The sequence below is a fragment of the Mytilus edulis genome, unplaced genomic scaffold (genome assembly GCF_963676685.1).
Source record: "Mytilus edulis unplaced genomic scaffold, xbMytEdul2.2 SCAFFOLD_620, whole genome shotgun sequence".
Taxonomy (NCBI): Eukaryota; Metazoa; Mollusca; class Bivalvia; order Mytilida; family Mytilidae; genus Mytilus; species Mytilus edulis.
Genome location: NW_027267753.1, coordinates 12,096 through 31,931, shown reverse-complemented (window position 1 = coordinate 31,931; position 19,836 = coordinate 12,096). Strand labels below are relative to the sequence as shown.

General features: G+C 34.9%; 5 protein-coding genes and 1 long non-coding RNA gene across 6 annotated transcripts; 1 reads left to right on the top strand and 5 right to left on the bottom strand.

Moving 5' to 3' along the window:
* Nucleotides 1–612: 612 nt before the first annotated feature.
* On the bottom strand, nucleotides 613–1,188 carry LOC139505968 (histone H1-delta-like). Its single transcript, XM_071295295.1, has 2 exons — nucleotides 976–1,188; nucleotides 613–852 (listed from the first exon to the last, which is right to left on the bottom strand). The coding sequence occupies exons 1-2, from the start codon at nucleotides 1,186–1,188 to the stop codon at nucleotides 613–615; spliced, it is 453 nt and encodes a 150-aa protein (XP_071151396.1).
* Nucleotides 1,189–4,304: 3,116 nt separating this feature from the next.
* Nucleotides 4,305–4,880, bottom strand: LOC139505967 (histone H1-delta-like). The gene has a single exon (XM_071295294.1). The coding sequence runs from the start codon at nucleotides 4,878–4,880 to the stop codon at nucleotides 4,305–4,307; it is 576 nt and encodes a 191-aa protein (XP_071151395.1).
* Nucleotides 4,881–7,996: 3,116 nt separating this feature from the next.
* On the bottom strand, nucleotides 7,997–8,572 carry LOC139505966 (histone H1-delta-like). The gene has a single exon (XM_071295292.1). It carries the CDS (start codon nucleotides 8,570–8,572, stop codon nucleotides 7,997–7,999), a length of 576 nt encoding a protein of 191 aa, XP_071151393.1.
* Nucleotides 8,573–8,738: 166 nt separating this feature from the next.
* On the top strand, nucleotides 8,739–12,146 carry LOC139505960 (uncharacterized). The gene is made up of 2 exons (XR_011659853.1): nucleotides 8,739–10,174; nucleotides 10,612–12,146. It is a non-coding gene; the product is annotated as an uncharacterized lncRNA (long non-coding RNA).
* A 3,038-nt stretch (nucleotides 12,147–15,184) lies between these two features.
* Nucleotides 15,185–15,760, bottom strand: LOC139505965 (histone H1-delta-like). Its single transcript, XM_071295291.1, has one exon. It carries the CDS (start codon nucleotides 15,758–15,760, stop codon nucleotides 15,185–15,187), a length of 576 nt encoding a protein of 191 aa, XP_071151392.1.
* Nucleotides 15,761–18,752: 2,992 nt separating this feature from the next.
* On the bottom strand, nucleotides 18,753–19,453 carry LOC139505963 (histone H1-delta-like). Its single transcript, XM_071295289.1, has one exon. The coding sequence runs from the start codon at nucleotides 19,451–19,453 to the stop codon at nucleotides 18,878–18,880; it is 576 nt and encodes a 191-aa protein (XP_071151390.1). The 3' UTR covers nucleotides 18,753–18,877.
* Between the last annotated feature and the right edge of the window lie 383 nt (nucleotides 19,454–19,836).

The following is a 19,836-nucleotide window of genomic DNA, read 5'->3' as shown; positions in this document are numbered from 1 at the left end:
ACTAGTTGATATGAAATAGAGAGCCAACCTTTGACTTTGCTTACGTGTAGAAAAAGTCCAACAAAAAATGTCAGTCAAGTTGAATACGAAGAAGAAGAGAGAAATGGAAAAACTCACATAATGACAAAAATGATTTTTCGGTTGAAGGTTAGCTGTGTGATTTTGACCCCCTTCCCCCTAAAAAAAAGAGCACAATAAAACCCTAGCATGACTTCCTATTTTCGTAGATTGTCACTCTAACGAAAACTGAATAGAAAAAGTTATATTCAGTTCAAATAAGTGCGTGAAAATACACTGATATAACTTTAATGGTGCCTAACTACACAAAATATATCAAAAAAAAAAAAAAAACCCAGCTGCATACTTAGGTGTTAGAAATAGTATAGTCATAAGGAGTGAAATAAAACAAACAATGGAAATAATGTGACCCCAAAAAATATTTCAGAGACCAGTGCAAAGTTCAGAGAAAAGTAAAGAAAAGGGTAGGGCTCAGCTAGATTTAGTTTGATAACTAATGTACAACAATTGTAGATTCTTTTTGAATAAATTGGGTAGCCCTTAAAAGGGCTTTTGGTGGCTGAATAGCCTCTGCAGACTGAAGTCTGGAACAGTTTACTTCTTCTTTGGTGTCTTCTTGGCTTTTGGTTTGGCTGCCTTCTTTTTTGCTGGTGACTTGGCTGCTGGCTTCTTTGGCTTGGCTGCTTTCTTTGCTGCTGGTTTTTTTGCCTTTGGTTTGGCAGCCTTTTTTTCTCCAGCTGGTTTCTTTGCTGCTGGCTTCTTCTTCTTGGGTGTGCTCTTTGCCTTCTTCGGCTTGGCGGCCTTAGGTTTGGCTGCTTTCTTTGCCTTTGCTGGCTTCTTTTAAACTACTTTAGCCTCTCCAATTCTGAAAGATCCGGATGCTCCAGTTCCCTTGGACTGCTTCAAACTGTTGTTCTTAACTCCGGCTCTGAGTGCAAGTTTTAAATGAGCATTTACTGACTTGGCATCTTTTCCGACGTTGAAGTTGGCCATGATGTACTTCAGAATTGCTTGCCTTGAAGAACCTCCACGTTCTTTCAAAGCGGCGATGGCTTTTCCAATCATCTCGCTGTATTTAGGATGTGCGGAAGGCTTCTTTGGCTTGGCTGCTGCCTTTTTCTTTGGTGATTTAGCTGGTGCTACTGCTGGTGCTGCTGTTGCGTCTGCCATTTTGAATGATTCAAAATATTATCCTTTACGAAGTTTATACTACGAATAACGATTTGAAAATAACGCCATTCCAGGCCTCGTTTATTTATAACAGACGAACGCGGACCTCGACGAAGACACCCTTAAAAATAACTTGTAAAATCCATTACGCGATCTCGGTAAAATGATTATGTGCTTCTTCGAAGACTTTTATGATAATTTATAGTATAATTCTATCAAAAACATTCACATATAGCATACCAAATTGCTCAACAGTCATTAATCTTGCATGTTAGATAAACTGTGTATTTTTCGATGTACACAGTAAAAAGATATTAATAGTTAAAGTAGAACCGACTGAATTGTCTTCGCAGGTATGTTGACAGAAAATTTACGAGTTTTTCTCATTACACAAATATTCTATCGTCGTAAAATTGTACAGAGGAAGAAAAATCATTTCTCTTTAGGTTTCTTTCCGTTTTTATTCACTGGAAGCATGTTCCTCCTCGTAATAAGTTTGTTTCCAGCTAGAGGGAAACACACAAAAAGTTCACGCGCCATTGTTTAATTGCAGATTTTTACTAAAACTTCAAATAACATTTTTATTCAACCCGAGCGAAATTTCGCAAACATTCAAGAGTCGAATGAACAAACCCAATATCTAGAATACGAATTTGAAACATCTTTTTATTTAATCTAGCGTTGGGAACTTTTCAGAGAGCGACTTTGTTTTCAGTGGATCTGAGGCACTGAACAACTGTTCTGTATGATGCGTCTTCGCTTTTATTTCCATTTGCATGTACAATTTGCGCACTTTCAAGTCAAAAACTCGAATATGTCTTATCGAATATACCATATTTTTCAACAAAATATATTTCATTAATTTTATTATCAATAACCGATGATCTGAGCTCAAAGTGGCCTGGCCGCCTGAAAGTTTCGATACAAACAAAAAAAATCAACAAAACAAAAACAAAACACGAAGATTTTTGTAGTTTTATAATTCGACAGTGGTACATATCATTTGTATCTTAATTGACAATTACAAAAGTTATTTATTTCCCCTCAAAAAGGGGAATGTGTGTCACAGTGAAGACTCTGGCTATACATATGCATTATACCTATATAAGCTATGCAAGTGAAACCAGAACCGGTAAAGGGTGAAGCAGCATCCCGTGACACGGACGATTAAAAAGAGACAGAAGGACAAAAACACATCAGTGTGAACCATTGGACTTTGGGCAAAACATTTTTCCACTGCATTTAACTAAACCTCCAGCCCCCCCCCCCTTTTTCAAAAAAAAAAAAAAAAAAAAAATCCGGACAAAAAAGGGGGGATATATTATCAATGAATTGTATTTGGACTAAAAATATTTGTAAACTATTGCAACAGTAAAAACAGATTTAATGTAAAAAGAATCAAAAACCAAGATTGAAACGAAGAAAAAATAAATTAAAATAAAATAATGGTTCTCTTTTAAAGACATATATTAGCATAGCGTTTAATGGATGTTAGTACAAGTTCTAATATATTGTGTGTGTGCTTTTCTTCTTCATTAAGGCCAAATAAAAAAAAAAAATATGTGTGTTTCCTACTCCCTATCTACCTTATATTTAAAGCTTAGTCATAGCATACCTTAAAGTTTTAATGTTTTTTTTTATCATTTACCAATAAGCACAGAATTTTTCAGTCTCCCATGTACGTATATACTAGCAGGCTATGTTTGTGTGTGTCGTTAAGTTGCTGTCATTTCAATATGAAAATAAGGAGATGTGGTATGATTGCCAATGAGACAACTATCCACCATAGTTCAAAGGAAGTGGATGTAAGCAATTATAGACAACTGTATATATGATCTTCAAAAATGAGAGAAAAAACCTATACCGTGAACCTACAATTCACGCGATACCTTTTATCAGAGAAATAACTTTTTCTTACTTTTTGTACCACTGTCCGTCCATCCATCCTTGTTTCTGTTCATCACAGTAGTCACGTGTGACGTCACTGTATTGTTTCGGGTTTATTCACCTCGCGTGCTGTGGAAAGATTAAAATGACATAGCAAAGATACAGTCAAGTCGTCGCGCACTAAATAACAGAGAGAAAAAAGAAGAGAAAAAACACAGGACAACCATTTGAAAGAAACATAGAAACAAGTAGGTGCATTTATTTTATACACGAGTAAAACAAAGATGAAATTCGAAAGGTAGAGAATAGTGAAATTTGCATAATAAATCGCAGGTAATAAAATGACAAAATAATTGCAGAACTGTTAAAGGTTGAACAAAAACCTCCATACTTTAGAGTTTCCTTTTAACTTTTAATACACAATATTATTGTAGTAATTTTGACAAGTAATAAATAAAAAAATAAATAAATAACAGACAAACGTCACTGCATTCATTTGCTACTAATCTGATTTTTACGATACGTTATACATCTTTTGTATTATGTACATTTTAACAGTTTATTTATATAGTTCTGAAAAAAAGTACTGAGTTTAATTTTAGAGTTACCTCCCATTGACTAGTTGATATGAAATAGAGAGCCAACCTTTGACTTTGCTTACGTGTAGAAAAAGTCCAACAAAAAATGTCAGTCAAGTTGAATACGAAGAAGAAGAGAGAAATGGAAAAACTCACATAATGACAAAAATGATTTTTCGGTTGAAGGTTAGCTGTGTGATTTTGACCCCCTTCCCCCTAAAAAAAAGAGCACAATAAAACCCTAGCATGACTTCCTATTTTCGTAGATTGTCACTCTAACGAAAACTGAATAGAAAAAGTTATATTCAGTTCAAATAAGTGCGTGAAAATACACTGATATAACTTTAATGGTGCCTAACTACACAAAATATATCAAAAAAAAAAAAAAAACCCAGCTGCATACTTAGGTGTTAGAAATAGTATAGTCATAAGGAGTGAAATAAAACAAACAATGGAAATAATGTGACCCCAAAAAATATTTCAGAGACCAGTGCAAAGTTCAGAGAAAAGTAAAGAAAAGGGTAGGGCTCAGCTAGATTTAGTTTGATAACTAATGTACAACAATTGTAGATTCTTTTTGAATAAATTGGGTAGCCCTTAAAAGGGCTTTTGGTGGCTGAATAGCCTCTGCAGACTGAAGTCTGGAACAGTTTACTTCTTCTTTGGTGTCTTCTTGGCTTTTGGTTTGGCTGCCTTCTTTTTTGCTGGTGACTTGGCTGCTGGCTTCTTTGGCTTGGCTGCTTTCTTTGCTGCTGGTTTTTTTGCCTTTGGTTTGGCAGCCTTTTTTTCTCCAGCTGGTTTCTTTGCTGCTGGCTTCTTCTTCTTGGGTGTGCTCTTTGCCTTCTTCGGCTTGGCGGCCTTAGGTTTGGCTGCTTTCTTTGCCTTTGCTGGCTTCTTTTTAACTACTTTAGCCTCTCCAATTCTGAAAGATCCGGATGCTCCAGTTCCCTTGGACTGCTTCAAACTGTTGTTCTTAACTCCGGCTCTGAGTGCAAGTTTTAAATGAGCATTTACTGACTTGGCATCTTTTCCGACGTTGAAGTTGGCCATGATGTACTTCAGAATTGCTTGCCTTGAAGAACCTCCACGTTCTTTCAAAGCGGCGATGGCTTTTCCAATCATCTCGCTGTATTTAGGATGTGCGGAAGGCTTCTTTGGCTTGGCTGCTGCCTTTTTCTTTGGTGATTTAGCTGGTGCTACTGCTGGTGCTGCTGTTGCGTCTGCCATTTTGAATGATTCAAAATATTATCCTTTACGAAGTTTATACTACGAATAACGATTTGAAAATAACGCCATTCCAGGCCTCGTTTATTTATAACAGACGAACGCGGACCTCGACGAAGACACCCTTAAAAATAACTTGTAAAATCCATTACGCGATCTCGGTAAAATGATTATGTGCTTCTTCGAAGACTTTTATGATAATTTATAGTATAATTCTATCAAAAACATTCACATATAGCATACCAAATTGCTCAACAGTCATTAATCTTGCATGTTAGATAAACTGTGTATTTTTCGATGTACACAGTAAAAAGATATTAATAGTTAAAGTAGAACCGACTGAATTGTCTTCGCAGGTATGTTGACAGAAAATTTACGAGTTTTTCTCATTACACAAATATTCTATCGTCGTAAAATTGTACAGAGGAAGAAAAATCATTTCTCTTTAGGTTTCTTTCCGTTTTTATTCACTGGAAGCATGTTCCTCCTCGTAATAAGTTTGTTTCCAGCTAGAGGGAAACACACAAAAAGTTCACGCGCCATTGTTTAATTGCAGATTTTTACTAAAACTTCAAATAACATTTTTATTCAACCCGAGCGAAATTTCGCAAACATTCAAGAGTCGAATGAACAAACCCAATATCTAGAATACGAATTTGAAACATCTTTTTATTTAATCTAGCGTTGGGAACTTTTCAGAGAGCGACTTTGTTTTCAGTGGATCTGAGGCACTGAACAACTGTTCTGTATGATGCGTCTTCGCTTTTATTTCCATTTGCATGTACAATTTGCGCACTTTCAAGTCAAAAACTCGAATATGTCTTATCGAATATACCATATTTTTCAACAAAATATATTTCATTAATTTTATTATCAATAACCGATGATCTGAGCTCAAAGTGGCCTGGCCGCCTGAAAGTTTCGATACAAACAAAAAAAATCAACAAAACAAAAACAAAACACGAAGATTTTTGTAGTTTTATAATTCGACAGTGGTACATATCATTTGTATCTTAATTGACAATTACAAAAGTTATTTATTTCCCCTCAAAAAGGGGAATGTGTGTCACAGTGAAGACTCTGGCTATACATATGCATTATACCTATATAAGCTATGCAAGTGAAACCAGAACCGGTAAAGGGTGAAGCAGCATCCCGTGACACGGACGATTAAAAAGAGACAGAAGGACAAAAACACATCAGTGTGAACCATTGGACTTTGGGCAAAACATTTTTCCACTGCATTTAACTAAACCTCCAGCCCCCCCCCCCTTTTTCAAAAAAAAAAAAAAAAAAAAAATCCGGACAAAAAAGGGGGGATATATTATCAATGAATTGTATTTGGACTAAAAATATTTGTAAACTATTGCAACAGTAAAAACAGATTTAATGTAAAAAGAATCAAAAACCAAGATTGAAACGAAGAAAAAATAAATTAAAATAAAATAATGGTTCTCTTTTAAAGACATATATTAGCATAGCGTTTAATGGATGTTAGTACAAGTTCTAATATATTGTGTGTGTGCTTTTCTTCTTCATTAAGGCCAAATAAAAAAAAAAATATGTGTGTTTCCTACTCCCTATCTACCTTATATTTAAAGCTTAGTCATAGCATACCTTAAAGTTTTAATGTTTTTTTTTATCATTTACCAATAAGCACAGAATTTTTCAGTCTCCCATGTACGTATATACTAGCAGGCTATGTTTGTGTGTGTCGTTAAGTTGCTGTCATTTCAATATGAAAATAAGGAGATGTGGTATGATTGCCAATGAGACAACTATCCACCATAGTTCAAAGGAAGTGGATGTAAGCAATTATAGACAACTGTATATATGATCTTCAAAAATGAGAGAAAAAACCTATACCGTGAACCTACAATTCACGCGATACCTTTTATCAGAGAAATAACTTTTTCTTACTTTTTGTACCACTGTCCGTCCATCCATCCTTGTTTCTGTTCATCACAGTAGTCACGTGTGACGTCACTGTATTGTTTCGGGTTTATTCACCTCGCGTGCTGTGGAAAGATTAAAATGACATAGCAAAGATACAGTCAAGTCGTCGCGCACTAAATAACAGAGAGAAAAAAGAAGAGAAAAAACACAGGACAACCATTTGAAAGAAACATAGAAACAAGTAGGTGCATTTATTTTATACACGAGTAAAACAAAGATGAAATTCGAAAGGTAGAGAATAGTGAAATTTGCATAATAAATCGCAGGTAATAAAATGACAAAATAATTGCAGAACTGTTAAAGGTTGAACAAAAACCTCCATACTTTAGAGTTTCCTTTTAACTTTTAATACACAATATTATTGTAGTAATTTTGACAAGTAATAAATAAAAAAATAAATAAATAACAGACAAACGTCACTGCATTCATTTGCTACTAATCTGATTTTTACGATACGTTATACATCTTTTGTATTATGTACATTTTAACAGTTTATTTATATAGTTCTGAAAAAAAGTACTGAGTTTAATTTTAGAGTTACCTCCCCATTGACTAGTTGATATGAAATAGAGAGCCAACCTTTGACTTTGCTTACGTGTAGAAAAAGTCCAACAAAAAATGTCAGTCAAGTTGAATACGAAGAAGAAGAGAGAAATGGAAAAACTCACATAATGACAAAAATGATTTTTCGGTTGAAGGTTAGCTGTGTGATTTTGACCCCCTTCCCCCTAAAAAAAAGAGCACAATAAAACCCTAGCATGACTTCCTATTTTCGTAGATTGTCACTCTAACGAAAACTGAATAGAAAAAGTTATATTCAGTTCAAATAAGTGCGTGAAAATACACTGATATAACTTTAATGGTGCCTAACTACACAAAATATATCAAAAAAAAAAAAAAAACCCAGCTGCATACTTAGGTGTTAGAAATAGTATAGTCATAAGGAGTGAAATAAAACAAACAATGGAAATAATGTGACCCCAAAAAATATTTCAGAGACCAGTGCAAAGTTCAGAGAAAAGTAAAGAAAAGGGTAGGGCTCAGCTAGATTTAGTTTGATAACTAATGTACAACAATTGTAGATTCTTTTTGAATAAATTGGGTAGCCCTTAAAAGGGCTTTTGGTGGCTGAATAGCCTCTGCAGACTGAAGTCTGGAACAGTTTACTTCTTCTTTGGTGTCTTCTTGGCTTTTGGTTTGGCTGCCTTCTTTTTTGCTGGTGACTTGGCTGCTGGCTTCTTTGGCTTGGCTGCTTTCTTTGCTGCTGGTTTTTTTGCCTTTGGTTTGGCAGCCTTTTTTTCTCCAGCTGGTTTCTTTGCTGCTGGCTTCTTCTTCTTGGGTGTGCTCTTTGCCTTCTTCGGCTTGGCGGCCTTAGGTTTGGCTGCTTTCTTTGCCTTTGCTGGCTTCTTTTTAACTACTTTAGCCTCTCCAATTCTGAAAGATCCGGATGCTCCAGTTCCCTTGGACTGCTTCAAACTGTTGTTCTTAACTCCGGCTCTGAGTGCAAGTTTTAAATGAGCATTTACTGACTTGGCATCTTTTCCGACGTTGAAGTTGGCCATGATGTACTTCAGAATTGCTTGCCTTGAAGAACCTCCACGTTCTTTCAAAGCGGCGATGGCTTTTCCAATCATCTCGCTGTATTTAGGATGTGCGGAAGGCTTCTTTGGCTTGGCTGCTGCCTTTTTCTTTGGTGATTTAGCTGGTGCTACTGCTGGTGCTGCTGTTGCGTCTGCCATTTTGAATGATTCAAAATATTATCCTTTACGAAGTTTATACTACGAATAACGATTTGAAAATAACGCCATTCCAGGCCTCGTTTATTTATAACAGACGAACGCGGACCTCGACGAAGACACCCTTAAAAATAACTTGTAAAATCCATTACGCGATCTCGGTAAATGTATTTTATTTCGTTTGAAATAGGGTTTTTCCCGTTTGCTATTTGTAGTTAATATTTACAGATGGGAACTAGTATAACTAGTTCGGATACTGGTTTTGTAACAGTATGTACTATTTATAAGTTTGATGTTAGGTGCAGGAGGCACGAGGAAAGTTTTGGCGGTTTTTATGGGTGGGGTTTAAAGGTACTATATAAACTTTGGGATTTAAATGTATTAGTATCGAAGGTGCTCGCAGTTACGTCGGATTGAAGTTGGTCACATAGGTATATGTGCAGTTGCTGCTATGTTTATTGTACGTACAGGCGTTGGAGGCATTAGCCGGGGGAAAAGAAACGATGCGAAAGAGGAACATGTTTTCACATGACGGAGTTGAGTATAATGTTGACTTTATTTACATTCTGAAATCATGCCTGGAACGAATTATTAAGTTAGAAGCGAAAATCAATATATTTGTGTTCTTGTTTTTTTAAAAAACCGTTTTACAGGTTTATGATTTTATTTTAAAATACTATAGAATTTGGTTATATATTTCCATTCAATACTGAACCATGTGAACCATGTTGAGTTCATTAATATGAAAAACAAATCAGCTTTTAAGCATGCAACTTTTATTTAAAAGTTGATAGATGAAATGCTCACTAAATATTGCAGTGTCCACCTTTTGTATAAATCTGATTACTGTTTCAGTACAAAGTTCAGGTAAAGAATTTGTAAGACTTGTACTAGATTTGAGACATGGAAACAACATATGTTTAAATCTTCTCGCAGTGAGATGATTTTGTCACGGAGAGTGATACGAGTTACAGATGAGTTTGAAATGGTATGTATGAAATTTATTTTATTAGATCGCTGGGAGCGATGTGATTGGTTGCACAGTGTAGTGCACCATGGAATATTGTCGCTGGGAGCGATGTGATTGGTTGCACAGTGTAGTGCACCATGGAATGTTGTCGCTGGGAGCGATGTGATTGGTTGCACAGTGTAGTGCACCATGGAATGTTGTCGCTGGGAGCGATGTGATTGGTTGTACAATGCACCATGGGATGTTGTATAGTTTAATTAATATACAGAAAACAAAAGATTAAATATGAAGGCATTAACTTTTTGTACATTATTAAATATATGTATACAATTGATTTTAAGATGAGACTTGTAATAATCATCATGTGAACCATGTTGAGTTCATTAATATGAAAAACAAATCAGCTTTTAAGCATGCAACTTTTATTTAAAAGTTGATAGATGAAATGCTCACTAAATATTACAGTGTCCACCTTTTGTATAAAATCTGATTACTGTTTCAGTACAAAGTTCAGGTAAAGAATTTGTAAGACTTGTACTAGATTTGAGACATGGAAACAACATATGTTTAAATCTTCTCGCAGTGAGATGATTTTGTCACGAAGAGTGATACGAGTTACAGATGAGTTTGAAATGGTATGTATGAAATTTATTTTATTAGATCGCTGGGAGCGATGTGATTGGTTGCACAGTGTAGTGCACCATGGAATATTGTCGCTGGGAGCGATGTGATTGGTTGCACAGTGTAGTGCACCATGGAATGTTGTCGCTGGGAGCGATGTGATTGGTTGCACAGTGTAGTGCACCATGGAATGTTGCGACGTGATTGGTTGCACAGTGTAGTGCACCATGGAATGTTGTCGCTGGGAGCGATGTGATTGGTTGCACAATGCACCATGGGATGTTGTATAGTTAAATTAATATACAGAAAACAAAAGATTAAATATGAAGGCATTAACTTTTGTACATAATTAAATATATGTATACAATTGATTTGAAGATGAGATTTGTAATAATCATCAATTTTATATGTTTTTTCATTAAATACCACAATTTTGATTTTATTTTATCAGCAGGTCGCATTTACTATAAAACGATCAGAGTTTTAGTACTATATTGGAGACCTTATGTATGTGCTAATTATTTCCCGGATGCCACAAATATGCAGGTGTAGGTATAAAAAGTAGCCCGTTTTTATGTGAGATAAATCGGACAGTACCAAGAGTTCAACTTGGAGAGATTTTAAAACGGTAAGCAGTAATATTTTACAGTCCGTACACATGGTACATAACATATTGAGTGGAAAACTTTTTTAATTTAAAATCGATAATAAAAATGTAACAAAGATAATAAGAAACCTTGTACAAAGTCAGAGCTTCAGACATAGCTGTAGACTTTGTTTTTTGTTGTTGTTGATATAATAGATATATATATATATATATATGTTTAGATTTTTATGAATGTAACAATAGGATCACACAGTGTGATATGAAGTTGATGTATGTAGATCTGAGATGCATATATGTTTAGATTTTCATGAGCTATGTTGCGCAGTGTGACATAAAGGATCACAGTGTGATTAGAAGTTGATGTATGTAGATCTGAGATGCATATATGTTTAGACTTTCATGAGCTATGTTGCAGTGTGTAACATAAAGAATCACATACTATGATTAGAAGTTGATGTATATAGATAGGAAATATGTATATATCTATAGAGTTTAATGTTTATCTGATTAAGATACAAGTACATGTATGTATGAAGTTTTGATTGTGTTCTTCTATTTACAGAATCAAAGAAAACAGTTTGAGAAATTATCCATCGATTCAAGATTTGCAAAACATTTGTCTGTATAACCATCTATTGCGGAAGCTTCCGGTTCAATATGTCGTATTTGACGTTCCGATTATTGACTTGAAACTGATATTGGTCCAGTTTAGTGGTTGAAGATTTATCTTCAATTAGCAATATCTCAAAGACTTTTTATATCAGCATCTTATTCTGAACTGTTTCATTTCCTTTGTTTCGATGTTACTGCGAGCAACTAATCCTATATCTGTGTTTGTCTTGTTTATAGCCTATTGAATTAGAAATTAAATGCTTTAAATTCGGACGAGCAGGGCGAGGGAGAATTTAAATGTATTTTATTTCGTTTGAAATAGGGTTTTTCCCGTTTGCTATTTGTAGTTAATATTTACAGATGGGAACTAGTATAACTAGTTCGGATACTGGTTTTGTAACAGTATGTACTATTTATAAGTTTGATGTTAGGTGCAGGAGGCACGAGGAAAGTTTTGGCGGTTTTTATGGGTGGGGTTTAAAGGTACTATATAAACTTTGGGATTTAAATGTATTAGTATCGAAGGTGCTCGCAGTTACGTCGGATTGAAGTTGGTCACATAGGTATATGTGCAGTTGCTGCTATGTTTATTGTACGTACAGGCGTTGGAGGCATTAGCCGGGGGAAAAGAAACGATGCGAAAGAGGAACAATGTTATATGTCATGTGTTTATATAATGTTTCGATTGAAGAAATATGTACAATTCAGTAAAATAAAATATTGTATCGCAAGAGAAAATAAGATGTTACTGCGAGCAACTAATCCTATATCTGTGTTTGTCTTGTTTATAGCCTATTGAATTAGAAATTAAATGCTTTAAATTCGGACGAGCAGGGCGAGGGAGAATTTAAAATGATTATGTGCTTCTTCGAAGACTTTTATGATAATTTATAGTATAATTCTATCAAAAACATTCACATATAGCATACCAAATTGCTCAACAGTCATTAATCTTGCATGTTAGATAAACTGTGTATTTTTCGATGTACACAGTAAAAAGATATTAATAGTTAAAGTAGAACCGACTGAATTGTCTTCGCAGGTATGTTGACAGAAAATTTACGAGTTTTTCTCATTACACAAATATTCTATCGTCGTAAAATTGTACAGAGGAAGAAAAATCATTTCTCTTTAGGTTTCTTTCCGTTTTTATTCACTGGAAGCATGTTCCTCCTCGTAATAAGTTTGTTTCCAGCTAGAGGGAAACACACAAAAAGTTCACGCGCCATTGTTTAATTGCAGATTTTTACTAAAACTTCAAATAACATTTTTATTCAACCCGAGCGAAATTTCGCAAACATTCAAGAGTCGAATGAACAAACCCAATATCTAGAATACGAATTTGAAACATCTTTTTATTTAATCTAGCGTTGGGAACTTTTCAGAGAGCGACTTTGTTTTCAGTGGATCTGAGGCACTGAACAACTGTTCTGTATGATGCGTCTTCGCTTTTATTTCCATTTGCATGTACAATTTGCGCACTTTCAAGTCAAAAACTCGAATATGTCTTATCGAATATACCATATTTTTCAACAAAATATATTTCATTAATTTTATTATCAATAACCGATGATCTGAGCTCAAAGTGGCCTGGCCGCCTGAAAGTTTCGATACAAACAAAAAAAATCAACAAAACAAAAACAAAACACGAAGATTTTTGTAGTTTTATAATTCGACAGTGGTACATATCATTTGTATCTTAATTGACAATTACAAAAGTTATTTATTTCCCCTCAAAAAGGGGAATGTGTGTCACAGTGAAGACTCTGGCTATACATATGCATTATACCTATATAAGCTATGCAAGTGAAACCAGAACCGGTAAAGGGTGAAGCAGCATCCCGTGACACGGACGATTAAAAAGAGACAGAAGGACAAAAACACATCAGTGTGAACCATTGGACTTTGGGCAAAACATTTTTCCACTGCATTTAACTAAACCTCCAGCCCCCCCCCCTTTTTCAAAAAAAAAAAAAAAAAAAAAATCCGGACAAAAAAGGGGGGATATATTATCAATGAATTGTATTTGGACTAAAAATATTTGTAAACTATTGCAACAGTAAAAACAGATTTAATGTAAAAAGAATCAAAAACCAAGATTGAAACGAAGAAAAAATAAATTAAAATAAAATAATGGTTCTCTTTTAAAGACATATATTAGCATAGCGTTTAATGGATGTTAGTACAAGTTCTAATATATTGTGTGTGTGCTTTTCTTCTTCATTAAGGCCAAATAAAAAAAAAAAATATGTGTGTTTCCTACTCCCTATCTACCTTATATTTAAAGCTTAGTCATAGCATACCTTAAAGTTTTAATGTTTTTTTTTATCATTTACCAATAAGCACAGAATTTTTCAGTCTCCCATGTACGTATATACTAGCAGGCTATGTTTGTGTGTGTCGTTAAGTTGCTGTCATTTCAATATGAAAATAAGGAGATGTGGTATGATTGCCAATGAGACAACTATCCACCATAGTTCAAAGGAAGTGGATGTAAGCAATTATAGACAACTGTATATATGATCTTCAAAAATGAGAGAAAAAACCTATACCGTGAACCTACAATTCACGCGATACCTTTTATCAGAGAAATAACTTTTTCTTACTTTTTGTACCACTGTCCGTCCATCCATCCTTGTTTCTGTTCATCACAGTAGTCACGTGTGACGTCACTGTATTGTTTCGGGTTTATTCACCTCGCGTGCTGTGGAAAGATTAAAATGACATAGCAAAGATACAGTCAAGTCGTCGCGCACTAAATAACAGAGAGAAAAAAGAAGAGAAAAAACACAGGACAACCATTTGAAAGAAACATAGAAACAAGTAGGTGCATTTATTTTATACACGAGTAAAACAAAGATGAAATTCGAAAGGTAGAGAATAGTGAAATTTGCATAATAAATCGCAGGTAATAAAATGACAAAATAATTGCAGAACTGTTAAAGGTTGAACAAAAACCTCCATACTTTAGAGTTTCCTTTTAACTTTTAATACACAATATTATTGTAGTAATTTTGACAAGTAATAAATAAAAAAATAAATAAATAACAGACAAACGTCACTGCATTCATTTGCTACTAATCTGATTTTTACGATACGTTATACATCTTTTGTATTATGTACATTTTAACAGTTTATTTATATAGTTCTGAAAAAAAGTACTGAGTTTAATTTTAGAGTTACCTCCCCATTGACTAGTTGATATGAAATAGAGAGCCAACCTTTGACTTTGCTTACGTGTAGAAAAAGTCCAACAAAAAATGTCAGTCAAGTTGAATACGAAGAAGAAGAGAGAAATGGAAAAACTCACATAATGACAAAAATGATTTTTCGGTTGAAGGTTAGCTGTGTGATTTTGACCCCCTTCCCCCTAAAAAAAAGAGCACAATAAAACCCTAGCATGACTTCCTATTTTCGTAGATTGTCACTCTAACGAAAACTGAATAGAAAAAGTTATATTCAGTTCAAATAAGTGCGTGAAAATACACTGATATAACTTTAATGGTGCCTAACTACACAAAATATATCAAAAAAAAAAAAAAAACCCAGCTGCATACTTAGGTGTTAGAAATAGTATAGTCATAAGGAGTGAAATAAAACAAACAATGGAAATAATGTGACCCCAAAAAATATTTCAGAGACCAGTGCAAAGTTCAGAGAAAAGTAAAGAAAAGGGTAGGGCTCAGCTAGATTTAGTTTGATAACTAATGTACAACAATTGTAGATTCTTTTTGAATAAATTGGGTAGCCCTTAAAAGGGCTTTTGGTGGCTGAATAGCCTCTGCAGACTGAAGTCTGGAACAGTTTACTTCTTCTTTGGTGTCTTCTTGGCTTTTGGTTTGGCTGCCTTCTTTTTTGCTGGTGACTTGGCTGCTGGCTTCTTTGGCTTGGCTGCTTTCTTTGCTGCTGGTTTTTTTGCCTTTGGTTTGGCAGCCTTTTTTTCTCCAGCTGGTTTCTTTGCTGCTGGCTTCTTCTTCTTGGGTGTGCTCTTTGCCTTCTTCGGCTTGGCGGCCTTAGGTTTGGCTGCTTTCTTTGCCTTTGCTGGCTTCTTTTTAACTACTTTAGCCTCTCCAATTCTGAAAGATCCGGATGCTCCAGTTCCCTTGGACTGCTTCAAACTGTTGTTCTTAACTCCGGCTCTGAGTGCAAGTTTTAAATGAGCATTTACTGACTTGGCATCTTTTCCGACGTTGAAGTTGGCCATGATGTACTTCAGAATTGCTTGCCTTGAAGAACCTCCACGTTCTTTCAAAGCGGCGATGGCTTTTCCAATCATCTCGCTGTATTTAGGATGTGCGGAAGGCTTCTTTGGCTTGGCTGCTGCCTTTTTCTTTGGTGATTTAGCTGGTGCTACTGCTGGTGCTGCTGTTGCGTCTGCCATTTTGAATGATTCAAAATATTATCCTTTACGAAGTTTATACTACGAATAACGATTTGAAAATAACGCCATTCCAGGCCTCGTTTATTTATAACAGACGAACGCGGACCTCGACGAAGACACCCTTAAAAATAACTTGTAAAATCCATTACGCGATCTCGGTAAAATGATTATGTGCTTCTTCGAAGACTTTTATGATAATTTATAGTATAATTCTATCAAAAACATTCACATATAGCATACCAAATTGCTCAACAGTCATTAATCTTGCATGTTAGATAAACTGTGTATTTTTCGATGTACACAGTAAAAAGATATTAATAGTTAAAGTAGAACCGACTGAATTGTCTTCGCAGGTATGTTGACAGAAAATTTACGAGTTTTTCTCATTACACAAATATTCTATCGTCGTAAAATTGTACAGAGGAAGAAAAATCATTTCTCTTTAGGTTTCTTTCCGTTTTTATTCACTGGAAGCATGTTCCTCCTCGTAATAAGTTTGTTTCCAGCTAGAGGGAAACACACAAAAAGTTCACGCGCCATTGTTTAATTGCAGATTTTTACTAAAACTTCAAATAACATTTTTATTCAACCCGAGCGAAATTTCGCAAACATTCAAGAGTCGAATGAACAAACCCAATATCTAGAATACGAATTTGAAACATCTTTTTATTTAATCTAGCGTTGGGAACTTTTCAGAGAGCGACTTTGTTTTCAGTGGATCTGAGGCACTGAACAACTGTTCTGTATGATGCGTCTTCGCTTTTATTTCCATTTGCATGTACAATTTGCGCACTTTCAAGTCAAAAACTCGAATATGTCTTATCGAATATACCATATTTTTCAACAAAATATATTTCATTAATTTTATTATCAATAACCGATGATCTGAGCTCAAAGTGGCCTGGCCGCCTGAAAGTTTCGATACAAACAAAAAAAATCAACAAAACAAAAACAAAACACGAAGATTTTTGTAGTTTTATAATTCGACAGTGGTACATATCATTTGTATCTTAATTGACAATTACAAAAGTTATTTATTTCCCCTCAAAAAGGGGAATGTGTGTCACAGTGAAGACTCTGGCTATACATATGCATTATACCTATATAAGCTATGCAAGTGAAACCAGAACCGGTAAAGGGTGAAGCAGCATCCCGTGACACGGACGATTAAAAAGAGACAGAAGGACAAAAACACATCAGTGTGAACCATTGGACTTTGGGCAAAACATTTTTCCACTGCATTTAACTAAACCTCCAGCCCCCCCCCCTTTTTCAAAAAAAAAAAAAAAAAAAAAATCCGGACAAAAAAGGGGGGATATATTATCAATGAATTGTATTTGGACTAAAAATATTTGTAAACTATTGCAACAGTAAAAACAGATTTAATGTAAAAAGAATCAAAAACCAAGATTGAAACGAAGAAAAAATAAATTAAAATAAAATAATGGTTCTCTTTTAAAGACATATATTAGCATAGCGTTTAATGGATGTTAGTACAAGTTCTAATATATTGTGTGTGTGCTTTTCTTCTTCATTAAGGCCAAATAAAAAAAAAAAATATGTGTGTTTCCTACTCCCTATCTACCTTATATTTAAAGCTTAGTCATAGCATACCTTAAAGTTTTAATGTTTTTTTTTATCATTTACCAATAAGCACAGAATTTTTCAGTCTCCCATGTACGTATATACTAGCAGGCTATGTTTGTGTGTGTCGTTAAGTTGCTGTCATTTCAATATGAAAATAAGGAGATGTGGTATGATTGCCAATGAGACAACTATCCACCATAGTTCAAAGGAAGTGGATGTAAGCAATTATAGACAACTGTATATATGATCTTCAAAAATGAGAGAAAAAACCTATACCGTGAACCTACAATTCACGCGATACCTTTTATCAGAGAAATAACTTTTTCTTACTTTTTGTACCACTGTCCGTCCATCCATCCTTGTTTCTGTTCATCACAGTAGTCACGTGTGACGTCACTGTATTGTTTCGGGTTTATTCACCTCGCGTGCTGTGGAAAGATTAAAATGACATAGCAAAGATACAGTCAAGTCGTCGCGCACTAAATAACAGAGAGAAAAAAGAAGAGAAAAAACACAGGACAACCATTTGAAAGAAACATAGAAACAAGTAGGTGCATTTATTTTATACACGAGTAAAACAAAGATGAAATTCGAAAGGTAGAGAATAGTGAAATTTGCATAATAAATCGCAGGTAATAAAATGACAAAATAATTGCAGAACTGTTAAAGGTTGAACAAAAACCTCCATACTTTAGAGTTTCCTTTTAACTTTTAATACACAATATTATTGTAGTAATTTTGACAAGTAATAAATAAAAAAATAAATAAATAACAGACAAACGTCACTGCATTCATTTGCTACTAATCTGATTTTTACGATACGTTATACATCTTTTGTATTATGTACATTTTAACAGTTTATTTATATAGTTCTGAAAAAAAGTACTGAGTTTAATTTTAGAGTTACCTCCCCATTGACTAGTTGATATGAAATAGAGAGCCAACCTTTGACTTTGCTTACGTGTAGAAAAAGTCCAACAAAAAATGTCAGTCAAGTTGAATACGAAGAAGAAGAGAGAAATGGAAAAACTCACATAATGACAAAAATGATTTTTCGGTTGAAGGTTAGCTGTGTGATTTTGACCCCCTTCCCCCTAAAAAAAAGAGCACAATAAAACCCTAGCATGACTTCCTATTTTCGTAGATTGTCACTCTAACGAAAACTGAATAGAAAAAGTTATATTCAGTTCAAATAAGTGCGTGAAAATACACTGATATAACTTTAATGGTGCCTAACTACACAAAATATATCAAAAAAAAAAAAAAAAACCCAGCTGCATACTTAGGTGTTAGAAATAGTATAGTCATAAGGAGTGAAATAAAACAAACAATGGAAATAATGTGACCCCAAAAAATATTTCAGAGACCAGTGCAAAGTTCAGAGAAAAGTAAAGAAAAGGGTAGGGCTCAGCTAGATTTAGTTTGATAACTAATGTACAACAATTGTAGATTCTTTTTGAATAAATTGGGTAGCCCTTAAAAGGGCTTTTGGTGGCTGAATAGCCTCTGCAGACTGAAGTCTGGAACAGTTTACTTCTTCTTTGGTGTCTTCTTGGCTTTTGGTTTGGCTGCCTTCTTTTTTGCTGGTGACTTGGCTGCTGGCTTCTTTGGCTTGGCTGCTTTCTTTGCTGCTGGTTTTTTTGCCTTTGGTTTGGCAGCCTTTTTTTCTCCAGCTGGTTTCTTTGCTGCTGGCTTCTTCTTCTTGGGTGTGCTCTTTGCCTTCTTCGGCTTGGCGGCCTTAGGTTTGGCTGCTTTCTTTGCCTTTGCTGGCTTCTTTTTAACTACTTTAGCCTCTCCAATTCTGAAAGATCCGGATGCTCCAGTTCCCTTGGACTGCTTCAAACTGTTGTTCTTAACTCCGGCTCTGAGTGCAAGTTTTAAATGAGCATTTACTGACTTGGCATCTTTTCCGACGTTGAAGTTGGCCATGATGTACTTCAGAATTGCTTGCCTTGAAGAACCTCCACGTTCTTTCAAAGCGGCGATGGCTTTTCCAATCATCTCGCTGTATTTAGGATGTGCGGAAGGCTTCTTTGGCTTGGCTGCTGCCTTTTTCTTTGGTGATTTAGCTGGTGCTACTGCTGGTGCTGCTGTTGCGTCTGCCATTTTGAATGATTCAAAATATTATCCTTTACGAAGTTTATACTACGAATAACGATTTGAAAATAACGCCATTCCAGGCCTCGTTTATTTATAACAGACGAACGCGGACCTCGACGAAGACACCCTTAAAAATAACTTGTAAAATCCATTACGCGATCTCGGTAAAATGATTATGTGCTTCTTCGAAGACTTTTATGATAATTTATAGTATAATTCTATCAAAAACATTCACATATAGCATACCAAATTGCTCAACAGTCATTAATCTTGCATGTTAGATAAACTGTGTATTTTTCGATGTACACAGTAAAAAGATATTAATAGTTAAAGTAGAACCGACTGAATTGTCTTCGCAGGTATGTTGACAGAAAATTTACGAGTTTTTC

Bases quoted from the DNA above. Each gene is read 5' to 3' on its own strand.
- LOC139505968 (XM_071295295.1), bottom strand. From the start codon at position 1,188: ATGGCAGACGCAACAGCAGCACCAGCAGTAGCACCAGCTAAATCACCA. The intron at 853-975 runs GTAAATGCTCAT...GTTTAAAAGAAG, and splicing joins TCGGAAAAGATGCCAAGTCA to CCAGCAAAGGCAAAGAAAGC.
- LOC139505967 (XM_071295294.1), bottom strand. From the start codon at position 4,880: ATGGCAGACGCAACAGCAGCACCAGCAGTAGCACCAGCTAAATCACCA.
- LOC139505966 (XM_071295292.1), bottom strand. From the start codon at position 8,572: ATGGCAGACGCAACAGCAGCACCAGCAGTAGCACCAGCTAAATCACCA.
- LOC139505965 (XM_071295291.1), bottom strand. From the start codon at position 15,760: ATGGCAGACGCAACAGCAGCACCAGCAGTAGCACCAGCTAAATCACCA.
- LOC139505963 (XM_071295289.1), bottom strand. From the start codon at position 19,453: ATGGCAGACGCAACAGCAGCACCAGCAGTAGCACCAGCTAAATCACCA.